This window comes from Hyalella azteca, unplaced genomic scaffold (assembly GCF_000764305.2).
Source record: "Hyalella azteca isolate HAZT.00-mixed unplaced genomic scaffold, Hazt_2.0.2 contig6408, whole genome shotgun sequence".
In the NCBI taxonomy this organism is placed as follows: domain Eukaryota; kingdom Metazoa; phylum Arthropoda; class Malacostraca; order Amphipoda; family Hyalellidae; genus Hyalella; species Hyalella azteca.
This window is the reverse complement of record NW_025936571.1, coordinates 292,221-305,360: the sequence shown is the minus strand read 5'-3', so window position 1 is coordinate 305,360 and position 13,140 is coordinate 292,221. Positions and strand designations below refer to the sequence as shown.

Genomic DNA, 13,140 nt, shown 5'->3' with positions numbered 1-13,140 from the left:
CACCTACAGGGAGTCTAGCACCTCTCTGTATCTCTAGCAAGTAAATTCAATAGAAGAACCATAGCGGAATTTCTGTTCGACATGCCAACGGTGTGTATCAGGCAAACGTGACCGCGGCTCAGCTTATATCAGGCAACAGCCAACACTTGACAGGGAGATTGAACGATTGTACCTCGTCGAGCTTTGAACGAAAGGTTGAAATAAAACTTGAACCCTTATACCGCATCGAGTTTTGAACGAAAGGTTGAAATAGAACTTGAAACGTTGTACTGCATCCAGTTTTGAACGAAAGGTTGAAATAGAACTTGAAACGTTGTACCGCATCGAGTTTTGAACGAAAGGTTGAAATAGAACTTGAAACGTTGTACCGCATCGAGTTTTGAACGAAAGGTTGGAATAAAACTTGAACCCTTGTACCGCATCGAGTTTTGAACGAAAGGTTGAAATAAAACTTAAACCCTTATACCGCGTCGAGTTTTGAACGAAAGGTTGAAATAGAACTTGAACCCTTGTACCTCGTCGAGCTTTGAACGAAAGGTTGAAATAAAACTTGAACCCTCGTACTGCGTCGAGTTTTGAACGAGTCGTTGACGGGTTCAACCCTATTACCGCTATCGGAATCTACAACCCTTTTACCGCTTTGAGCATTGAACTCTTAATTGATGGGCATTGAACTCTTGAGCAATGACTTGAGTTCAATGATTGAGCATTGAACTCTTGGTTCAAGAGAGGTTGACACCTTTGTACCGCGGCAAGCTTTTTGAACTTTGACTGCTTTGCGTTCAGGTCGTTGCTGGACTTGAGGAACAACTTGATCCGTAAAATGAATTTGCTTTTCTTTCCAATAACAACCACTAGTGTATTAGTTACAGCATGATATAGTTCAATCATAATGCTGTTATAAATATGAGTTTGAGCGAGTAGATATTCTAAAATTAAATTGAAAATCCTCAATAAAGTAATTTGTATTTGCAGTTTTGTCACCTTTCAAAGGAATATTAATTTATCTTACTCAATCAAACTGGGCCCTCCTTCGATAGTATGGTTATGTTTTTAATAAAGGTAAACATGATTTATGTTGCTAACAAATATGATACTTTATATCTATCTACCTGCAGTGTAACGAATGACCTAGCCATAAAAATGCCTACAATGCCAATTTTACGGCGGTTAGACGCCGAATTTTATGTCACCATGATTCATACTCTAGCTCAGTGTTAAGAGGAAAATGTACGAGCTTCAGTATTATTTTGAATCAACGTGCAGAAGCGATACAAGAACTTCATTTGTGTGCGACCACATTAAAAGAAAATTAATCTGCTAACAATTTAAGTTTTTAGAGTGCACATGAATTGGTTGGAGATGAACTAAAAGGGAAATATATAATGATGTAGCATAACGTGATGGTGTTGTTACTACATTACAAGCATCATTACTATAGGAAAAAAACCTATATGTGGTTTATACGGTAATTGCATGACTATACTATTGAATTATGCACCAATTAATTAAATAATATTGAGAGATGATATTTTTACTTCAAAAATTTTCTCAAACTTACGACTCATGAAGTTAGGAAGTTATTCTAAAATTCTTAGCGCATGGAATTTAATAGGCTCTACCTAAATTGTTTATTAAGTTTCAATCCTTTCCAAGGGTAAATTATTGTGTTTGGATCAATGGCATAACCAGGCACCCAATTCATAATTGTCTGCTACCAATTGTTAGCCACTGAAGTGCTGGGGTTTGGTTGTCTATTTTTAGCGCATTTTCTTATTTATGGTAAAAATGCACTATCGTGCTCGCCATGTCCGTCTGTCCGTCCATTTGTCTGTCCGTCCGTGACTTCACGTTTTCGTCGACGAGAAAATGCGCTCTTTGTCACTCACTGCAGTGAGTGCTGAGTTATATTTTTTAAACATTATTTCTAACTGTGTAGGGGCGGTTCAGTATCACGCGTGTTCTTTAACTCCCATTTCAGACACGGCCTTGAAATTATGGTGTCACATTCTCCCCTCGTATATCCGATGAAGCTGTCACTTCTATGTTGGTTAGGCATTGCCCAATGCTAACCTTCTGTGGGACGTAGCTTTCAGAGGTTTCACCAGGAGACCCAATAATTTTTCACCGTTTTCCGAGCAAAAATTGCTTCAATTAAGATAACTAAATTGTTTTACATTCAAATTTCACGTTTACTCTGTTGCAATGGACATAATGTCTGAATGTTCCCTAAATATGATAAAGTGATAGTCAAAATTTATGAATTATTTTAGTACTTCAAACCATTGCGCAGGTTAGCAAGCAAGCAGTTATTGTGTTGTTAGCGATCGTCATATATGAAAAAAATAATCGACTTATTAAGAAGTTATATTGCATTTCGAAGAGATCAAATACAAATAGAGCTTATGGGCTTTCCTGAGGGTGGAATCAATATATGCGACTCAGACACTAACGGTAAATGCGCTACGGCGACTCCAAGAAAAACTTTCAGATTGCGTCAAGCAATGCAAAATTTGGCATGAAGGCGTGACTCGTGCCTGGAAAGAAGCCAGCGTATGTAACCTCCCTGTATTTATAAAGCACTCTTTGGTCCACACCCTGGCTTAAAAAAGATCTACGAGGACTTAGCCCAAAACAGAGATTCACAACACGGTGTCATACGCAATGCTATGACATTTTAATGAACGCTTAGCTGAGCGTTATGAAAGCCTGCTAACAACAACAAACTTTCGTGGGCAAGCAGACAAAGAAATTCTTATTGCAGGGAGAATATCTGGGCTCCAAAACAAAGGATAAGTTTTAGTTGAATGGGAAAATAAGTACTAATTCAAAATGTATTTGGCAAATTCAATATTTTAAATCTTCAAGAGTGAGTTGAATCATATCACGTGCATTTATTCATGTTGAATCGTGTTCAGTGAGTTGAATCATCTTCTGCCACTTGAATCTTGAATAAAAATAAAATACCGTGATTTTATCCTTAACCAGTATTAATTTGACTTCGATTATTATGCAAGTTTTAGGTATTTTGACTAAATGTTAATAGTTGTTCTCTGTTTTACTAAGTGTAATGTTGACATTGCCTCTTATATGCTAATTTTTCTACTATGAAATACGGTTATCAGTTTTTTAAGGCCAATAGTCAATGGTTTTGATTATTTTAAAAATTTGTTACTTATTTGTTCTAATCGGCGTCTTGTTATCTTTGGAATTGAGTCATGTACCTATTGTTTTGCCTGCGAAGCTTTTTTAGCTTATATGGGCATTCACCTGGAAGCCTTGCTATTTTATTTCACATCTCTTTTTATTTTTTATTGTTACGTGTGCTCCTGTGTGAATAAATAAATCAAATCAATCATCATGAATGAGTTAAATCATCATGAATGAGTTAAATCATCATGAGCGAGTTAAATCATCATGAGCGAGTTGAATCATCATGAACGAGTTGAATCATCATGAGCGAGTTGAATCTTCTTAAATGAGTTGAATCATGATTAGCGCTTGAAATAATGATTAGTGAGTGGAATTAAGTGGATTAGAGATTCATAATTTTACACGAGAACACGATTTTTTGAGTAATAAAAATTTGATTTGAAGTATTTAAAAATGCATTGGATCTTTTAAACAGATTTAGATCATTCTAGCCAGTTGAATCGAGTGAAGTTAGTTAAAGGATATATTGCTTGTTGTATAGGGCCCCCTTTTTCAGTGAGCTTATCTAAAGCGATTTGAATAATTTTAAGTAAGTTGAAGCATGTTAAACAGCTTGAATGAATAAAAATGATGTAAGAAATATTCAATGACTGAAGAATTACGATGGCGTTAAATGGTTTTGAATAATCGATTTCCTTTGAGTGAGCTGAGTAACAAAAATCGAGTATAAATCCTAGAATGAATTGCTGTATGCTAAGTGAATGAAGCAACCACAAGTAAGTTGGGTTACATTCGAATATCCCGACATTCATTTGAGTCGGTACAGTTGAAACAGCCCATGAATCAGCTCAGTTGCCATGCAGCATCTTTTGACTAATTTTTGAACCCACTAAAAATGAATTTAATTTAATTTTTAGTGGGTTTTAAATAAATAAATAAATAAATAAATAAATAAATAAATAAATAAATAAATAAATAAATGAATAAATAAATAAATAAATAACGTTAATAATAATTAGTATTATGCACATTATATAATAACTTCCACCCTATTATTTTTTGCTTCATTAAGGTTTAATGTCCTCACCTGCATTATGCGCGGCGTTGGTTGCTTCGGGTGCAGGACCTGTCGAAGTTTCCGGTGACGTCATCAGCGATGAGGTCATGAGAGTAACTGGGATTTCTGTCCCTAGTAAAGTTTGCTCGCTATTCTTTGATGCTAAACTCAAAGTTTCAGGGGGCGTTCTTGATTTTAAGTTTTCATCTTTTTCATTACCTGTTATGTTAAAAGAACTCAAATTTGTCCCCTCCAAATCATGCGTTGTATTTGAAGAACCAAAACTTTCACGTCTTCCATCTTCGCTCGATGCAAATAACTGATTGTTGTTCTCACTCCCAGAAATATTCAATGCGAGACTGTAATTATTCAATGTTGAGTTCGAAGCGTTAGAAATGTAGGGCAAGGAGGGGGATCCTTCTCGGCCAAGCATCCTACCACTCGCAGGATTTCTGGCTGGGATTTCAGCATCGTCTGAAAGAAAAGTTCAAAAATTATATTCCCTAGGAATTTTGTAAGTAATAATTCAATCTAATAGATAATTGTTAATGTTTCATGTGTGATTGTTAATGTTCATTAACAATTATCATAATAGATAATTGTTTATGTTTCAATTACCATAAGTGACACGTAAGCAGCCGCTCTTAACAGTTACTGCACTTAATTCGCTGCCTTCCAATGAAAACCACTTATAATACTTATCAGAAATACGATTTGGGTTTTAATTGAAACCCGGTGACATAGGAGCAGTGACGGCTTAACTGACAATGAAGTTATAATATTTACATTAGTTTAATTCTTATTAACAGGACTCGGATAAAGAAATTTGAAAATTGGAGGAGCTTTAATTATTGATCCCGAGAAACGCCGTGTGTGCGTAACCAGGATACAAAGTGAATTCAAATATTACATCAGGATTTAAAATTATTTTCTTGCAGGAAGAATAAATAAGGCATTGTTGAGTAGGAAAGAAAGGGTTTTATCGAAGGAATGAAATTTAAATTGTTAATTGTATAGGTCATTTTACTTAAATGAAGACGTAAAATAGTTTTTTTTCAATACCCTGGGAAGAAAGTTAACTGGGAATTTAATTAAAATGTTGGTTTTAAATGGTTTTAGTAAAATTAACATTCATTGGCTTTGTGATCTTGAGATACGGGATGATGGGATTAGAAAATTGCATATAATTAACGAGCCCAGGCAACGGCGGGCTAACCGGCTAGTAGTATTATACAATCAAATATAATTCATTATCGTTAATAATAATTCAATATAATAAAACAAATTAGAACCATTTTTATCGTTCTCTTTAATTCTATTTGAATTTTGAATAAAAAAATAGCTCTCACCTCGAAAAAATAATCGCCTTTACTGCACAATAAATGCATATGTAGAACTTAATTTGATGTTGATCTAAAATTGTTTGAATTCACAGAACATATCTTCTTTGATGGACTAACATTGTCATTGCATATCCCGTCATACTCGTGATACCAAATCCAGTAAATAATAAGAATAATAGTAAACCTAAGATACTCTCATTTAAGAAAGGCCCGTTAATCAACAAATTTTACATTAAGGATAAGATTATCATTTTACTTCTGTTTCGAAGTATGGAAAAAGAATTTTGCGCCTTTTAATTTAAATTTATTGGTGCCACTTGCAAAATTAAATTTCAATATTTGATTCAATCCTTCCGAAAACCCAAAAACATATTTATGCCGATAGGCTTCAAACACGCTAAGAAACTGACACACACACAATCAAACTTTAAGATATTTGTATAAGATTACCCGATGTATCTCAGTTCATTATTATGTATAACTACCATTGTATTTATTCAGTGTACGATCTGCAATATTAAATCAAAGCAAATAATGTGTGTGTATTTCAGACCGTCTTCGTACCAGTCGACCTTCCGAGCAACATTTGTTGCTCTGAACGCATCAAATGGCCTTGGCCTCCGCCCTCTCAGGCCGCAAGAAGCGAAAAATTTTGCTCAAAATAAAACTTTATGATAATTTTATTAATCCTCGAATTAGTAAAATTTTTCTCGAAAAAGTTTAGGAGTTGGATGGAGAATAAAAGTGTCTGTCGAAATTTTCACCTCAGAACAAATAAAAGATTGATAATACAAATATATGAGCTATGATGGATATGATGAAATTATTATTTAGTGGATGGTTAAAATTATGAAAATTAAGTAAGTAAAAAAATGAAAATGAATGAAGTAACATGAAAATGAAGTATGGACCAATTAAAAATGTCAAGAAAACATGAAATAAATTATACAGATTTAGATAAAGAGCAATATAGCCTCTGGGATCGGTGAAGCAGGTATTTGTGGAAAAGAGAATATGGACTATATTCAGTAATATCAAAATAGAGTAAATGAATTTGTAAACATAAGATATGAAACGCTCAAAAAACGATGAATATTTCAGTTTCTTGTTCTAACATATGAACTAATGGTTTTTAAAAGGGGACCTCGTGAGTGAAAAATTTGCTTCGAAAACCTAAAATTATCGAAAAATATTTAGAGAATAGGTCTTGATGAATCAATGTGTTTGCAGTGAGCAAGCATATAATATACTTCAAAATATTTTAATTTTGTTCATTAAAATATGTTTATCTCGCAGTACAGAAAGAGAAGGTAAACAATGCTTGATTGTATATGAAGGTGAACCTGTCAGAGACATCTGACACCGACATCCGAAATGAAATAACATGTCATTCGAGGAACGAATTGGCTTCTATTGTAATTTATATAACGCCAGATAAAAGGCCTCTATAATTATATTCACCGCAACGTTCAGTAATTGAGACCAGGTGTGATTTCGCCCGGCCTTCGTTCGCTGAATTCAAATAAATGACAATTCGTAATCTATTCATATTATCAATAGAAATTTATGCAATGCTTTATCAATCAATAGGTGCACGATAGTTGAATTACATTCATTGAAGTATTTGTGTTGAAATTTCTTTTGAAAAATTACAATTAGAGTTTAGAAACTTGACAAATTACAGAGAGGTTGAGCTTGAAATTTAAAATGCTATTCTCAAGAAAAAGAATATATGAGACTCTCATTCGCAAGTAAATTGGACGAACCTAGACGACAATTTCAGACGACTCGAAAGTTACTTCGTCGTGACAAGAGTATGCAAGCAAGGCCAAGGCCGCGGAAAGTTTGGAGATCTCGAAAAATTATGGGCACGATTTTAGGAAAAATGCGGAAGAAACAAAAAGCTCATAAACCAAAAATATGAGCCCTAATTTAGAAATGTTGATGAAATCAGTACGCAAATACCGCAAGACTTCAGTTAAAAAATTTTATAGTTTCAATCAGAAATTTGTATTTTTTTAGTTATATTGTTGAATCAAACGATTTACTAGTCTTTTTTATGGCAAATAGGACTTTTTTCATTTATCAGTGATACTTTGTCACTGACAAACTGCGTAGTTCTAATACCAGTCCCCATAGCAATGACAATGTTAGCCCACGGTTGTTTACCTTATATGAAGTAAATTTATAATTAAAAATAGGATAAGTAAGCGCAAATAAATTTCAGATCATTTCAGCACTTTCATAATGACACCAGTCCATAGGAAAGGTCTGCACGACAATACCAGTTACTCATTCATAACAAAGTTTTGCATACATCAAATCCCGAATCAGTGGTCTTCTGAACCATAAGTAGAATTTGAAGTAGAATTTCTCCGGACTCACAGAACCGGTTATTTATTTATTTTTTGAATAAATAAGCAATGGACAGAAATTTTTCATAGAGAAAGCACCGCAAAGATGATGGGGCAAAAAATATCTCGTCATGCACGGAGGTGAATAGATCTTCCTCGACGACACCTTTGAGCGCCAACGGTAAAAATTGATGTAGGTTAAACAGCAGGTGCTGTGATGATCGTTTGCACGGGAAGAGCTTTCAGTTTTGTGGTGCGATGAAAGGAGGAAGTACAGAATTACGAAAGCTTAACGACGATCGTTCCAAAATTGGACTACGTCAATCACGTTCATTGTTGGGGTTTAATGCGTTGGAATACCCGTTGATAGAGATGGAAATGCCGTTACGTAAGCATAATGGAAGTGAGCATTAGTTCGTAATTATCTTTCAAGTACATAAGTGGCATCCATCGAGACATTTAACGTTGAATCAATGTTGAATGAAACGTTGTTCGGTTGAATAAACCTTCATAAAACGTTGTTTCAACGTCATCTGCCTGATGGGATGAGTCAATAAATGAGATGAAAAAAATCCGAAAACTTTAAAGAAAGGCAAATGTCACCTGCATCAAGAGACCTGATAATTGCCCGAACATCAATTTTTGCAAGAGCAGCACTACGACAGCTGGATAAAATATTTTTGCTTCTATGAACCACAAATGAAAACTTCATCACTCCAGCTAAGTTCAACTCCAGCCATCATCTTACCAGCATCAGCCAATAAATTCTCTACGACTTCGAGCAGACACAAACGTTGCACTAAAATGTACTCACGGCAATCATAGTGTGAAGGACAGCAAGTGAAGGCTCGGTATTTGGGCCTGCAGCCCTTCATGGGCATCACACATTTATGCTCCACACACTTGCGACGACCGTGGATGCAGAAGCAATACTTGCAGCCGTCCGACCCTGGCACGGCCGAACCCTCCGCGAAAACCATGTCCAGCACCACGCAGTCTCACCATATGAATAAGTCCATTAATATCGAGTAAATTGCAGAACGTTATCAGTTGCATTATTTGAAATAAGTAAGCTAATTGACATGAAAAACATAACAAACTCTTGAAGCCTTTTAGCGCTAAAAGGAATGCTATGAATTATAGTTCTATAGTATTGATGAGAACAAGGATTCGTGCTAACTTTAACCAAGGTAGTTCCAATACAGAAACCTCGCTGTAAAAATGTAGAAGAATGTAAAGAATACCACACTGGTTATTATTTAACTAAAATGTATGATAATGAATTCAATTATAATAGAACCGAGGATTTGATATAAGTCGAAACTAAAAAAATATCATTTGCATTGAATTCCATTTGTGATGCGCTATATGGTTCTTATTTGGAGAACAGAGAAACGATGACATTTTGAAACGAAAGGTTATTTAAAAAATGTGAAAAATTGCTAATACAAAAATTTATATTGGCAGGGCACGGTCAAAAAATAAGAAAAATTTCGGATAACCTGAAGAAACGAGACAGCAGATCATTCAAATAATGGTTGTGAATTGACCCTTAACCTATGGTCACGGAAGCGCTGCGTCTGATGTAGGTGTACATGTAGGAGTTAGCGAGTTTTTTTGCATTTTGTGACACCTGGTGTTTAATGGCTTCGTCTATCATTATTGGAAAAGGTTGAAAGATGGTCCGATTATTAATAATGGGTCCAAAACTCAATTAACATCATGTGAATAGCTCGTTAAATGTAAAGCTCGTAAAAGGTGTCCATATGACATTTCTGACGAGTTCACATTTTGCTATAAATTTTCATCATATTCTATTTACACTCCAAATCTTACACTATAGTCCATACAGTAAACATGAGGTTCCGTCTTGTGTGCAAAGGCTTTTTTTCACTCAAAAGATGCACTCGGATCTTTCAGTGAGGTTTATTAGATCGACGAGATTCTTGAATAAAATTTCCGATCAATTTTATATGCATGCAATAATAGCTGGAGTGCGGAATTTGTAATGTATTATTCGTTACATTATAAAAAATTAATTTGATTCAGATTCAACATTAGAATATGTGCCTTTGAACAAGGTTGATGGAAAGATTCTTCTGTGAAGTGGGTGTTCTTAATTGGAAGATTAGAGGCTGTTACCTCAGGCCTGGTGACCATTCTAGGAACAATAAAGAGTTTGCTAATAAAAACAGGTCGATTATAAATAGGTTCAAAGGGCAAGGTGGTTCAGGAAACGGCATTTTATTCCGTGCAGTTCTTATCCAATCACCTTGTTGGTAGATCAGAACCTTTTTGGGACGTTATACATCATCACAAAAAAAAGGGTTGGGCTTGGCTACGAGATAAGGTCAAATTGTTCAATAATAATATTTATTTAGGCATATAAATGCCAGAACTTGTTTTCAAAAAGGCTTGACTAGCAACTTTATAAATATTTTGGTACAGTCAGGGAAGGAATAAAAATTTTAAAAAGTTTTGGCAAATATTTAAAATATAGTTGTGATTCTGCCATTGAAATTTCATCAAATTTATATAATTTGAAAGTTCATATAAACAAGGAATGACAGGCGATTAGCGATGATAGCAACTGCTTTTAATGATGGCCGGCGTAAGGTCGGCCACCTCTAACTTTGAACTTCCAATAAAAAGGTCAAGTATAGGTCACATCGTTGGTGTAACATACTGGAATGGAGAGATTTGATGAACAGAATTGTTCTGGAAAATTTAGTTTGGTGATGCAGACGGTAATCAGAATTTGGAACGATCACTGTTGTGCAAAGCTTGCTGTACGAGATAAGGCGTGTCAGCATAAGTGTAGAATCGCATTTGAGAAAAATTTCTTTTTTTATTATTGTAAAAAATTTTAACCTTCAAAATTGCACATTCACAAAAATTTCTTAGGTTCCGTGCGGTGGCTTTATTTAAATCTGTGTTCAAGTCCACAATTGAAAAAATATAGTAATCGCTATAGCAGTGTAATTTCGATATTAAAATTTATAAATGTGTTTACTCTAAATTTTTGCTCAGGGTCCAAAATGTACATTTTCTCATGGACTTAGTCTTTGATAAAACCATTAGAGTTGGCGGTAACTCAAGTCCTTCCATATAATACACATTTCGCAACCCAACAGTCATTCTAAATCGCATGTTGTTTTCACTTATTTTAAGTCAACATTCACTCTCGCTCATCATTCATATATGAGTGGAACCTCGCTTCTAGCCATAAAACTGTCCGGTTTATCTATAAATAGACATTCACTTTTGGTCACGACTATATTTTTAGGACTGTAACTCCCACTCAGTTATCGTTAAGAACGACACTCACCTTTCCCTGGGCGAAAGTTGACGTTGTTGGCCGTTGCAAGGGCGACATCCGTCCGATCAGAACTTGGGACATGCTTTCGTTTTTCGCCGGTGGTATTTTCCGGAACAAACTTTTCTTCTCCATTGAGAAGTTTATCTCCAGGCGCAGATGTATAATCTTCAGTCGTGAAGAGTCCAGATTCAACAGATTTGTTGGAGTAGCTCTGAGTATGGTTTTCTAAAGCCGAAGGAAAATTTCCGTTGTTCAACAATGATTCTTGTTCAGTTATTGATGCAATTATGTTGTTCGACAACGATAAATTTTGGGATTTCAACTCATTTCCTGTGGATATACTGGGAGCATCCGCTGAAACTTTCAAGCTATTATTGTCATCGTGACTTATTTCAGGAATGGCTGTGATCCCTGAATCATTGCTGAAAAATGTACTGAATATATTTACGTTATTAAGATGATGAGGGGTTTGTAAATCAGGTATTTCCAACGCTACGCTAGTTTTATTGCGAATTTTAATTCTTCTACGTGAATTACCCAATGTACCATGTAAATTAGGTTCTTTAACGGAATTTTTATCCAGTAGATAGCCTGAAATATTGAATTTTTCTTTAAATTGTTCATCATTCAAGTTTCCAGCTAAATGAACACTATTATTTCTTTTCGCATGCTCGTGATTACCTGCAATTTGAGAAATATTAATTGTATTTCTGAAGTCCTTGGCTGAAAAGTTTTCAGAGTTCACATTTTCCACTTTATCAGAGTGATCACTTGCATCATCATCAAGTTTTGGGGATTTTTTCAGATTCTTTATGGAGTTTCTCACTCTTTGAAACCCTATAACATCACTGATATCACCATGACCGCTATTTTCAACGACATTTTCATTGTTTTCGGCTGAAATTTTATCTTCTTTTCGGTTAAAATTTCCACTTGCAGAACTACTTTGACGAAGATTAGAATTTCCTGAATAATTCCCACGATTTTCAAAACGAATTTTGGAAAGATTTTCTTGCCGATCGTGAATGTTTTTATTATCAATTATTTGATTATTTTGAATATATTCTTTGTTAGAGAGTTCACCATCACTTACCTCAACTCTTTCGTTTTCTGAGCCAACTGTTGATGGCTGTAAAGACTCACCCTCTGCTCAGAGAAGGAAAGAGATACAATGAAATTGATGGAGTCACACTGATAGACATGTTCAGATCCAAAAACTTTAGCATTTTTAATTGCATGTAAATTATTAGAATTCAAAAATTATTTTTTTTTCAGGAAGTTTTATCTTGGCTGGATTTGCAATGTTTTATTATTCATTAAGAACACCTTTCGTTCGACTATTTATATGAAAAATAAATATAATTCATAGGTAGCGTAGTTTTTAAGTTAATTATATCTCACATAAAAAGAATAGCATAAATCAAGCACATTGTTAATGCAAAAGAGTTAGTAACTGTGTTAGTTGGTTTATTAGAACTCGATGCTTGTACCCGTGCTAGTTATAAGTGGACATGCAATATTCGTAATTTTCAGATAATTACTATTAAAATGTTACTCATGAGCAAAAAGATACGAAAAAACGTTGAAAATATTTTAGTTTTCAAGAACCAGTATCCAAATTTGTGGTCCTTATTAACAAAATTCGAGAATATTGCCCACGAAATTTTTCTTCAAGGCAATGAGGCGAAAAAAATAGTCAAAATTGATTGATGAAGTACTTTCTGTTTAACCTAAAATGTGGAATATTGATCGAAGTCCTTCACCTGATGTCGAGAATTTATCTGTAATTATTTTTCTTATACATTTGTCCATATGGTGAAATAGAACAAAATTGCGGTTTACTACTCGCGCAACGAAATGTCACATTTAACTTTAGGAAAGACAAATAAAATGAAATTTATATCATTAGTCGGT

At 34.6% G+C, this 13,140-nt stretch overlaps 1 protein-coding gene across 1 annotated transcript in view; it reads right to left on the bottom strand.

Annotated features, from left to right (window-relative positions):
- Nucleotides 1-13,140, bottom strand: part of LOC108682933 — a 55,135-nt gene that overhangs the window by 19,681 nt on the left and 22,314 nt on the right. The window contains exon 3 of the mRNA XM_018172190.2: nucleotides 12,370-12,372. Within this exon, the coding sequence (XP_018027679.1) occupies nucleotides 12,370-12,372 (3 nt within the window). The remainder of the gene's footprint in view (nucleotides 1-12,369; nucleotides 12,373-13,140) is intronic.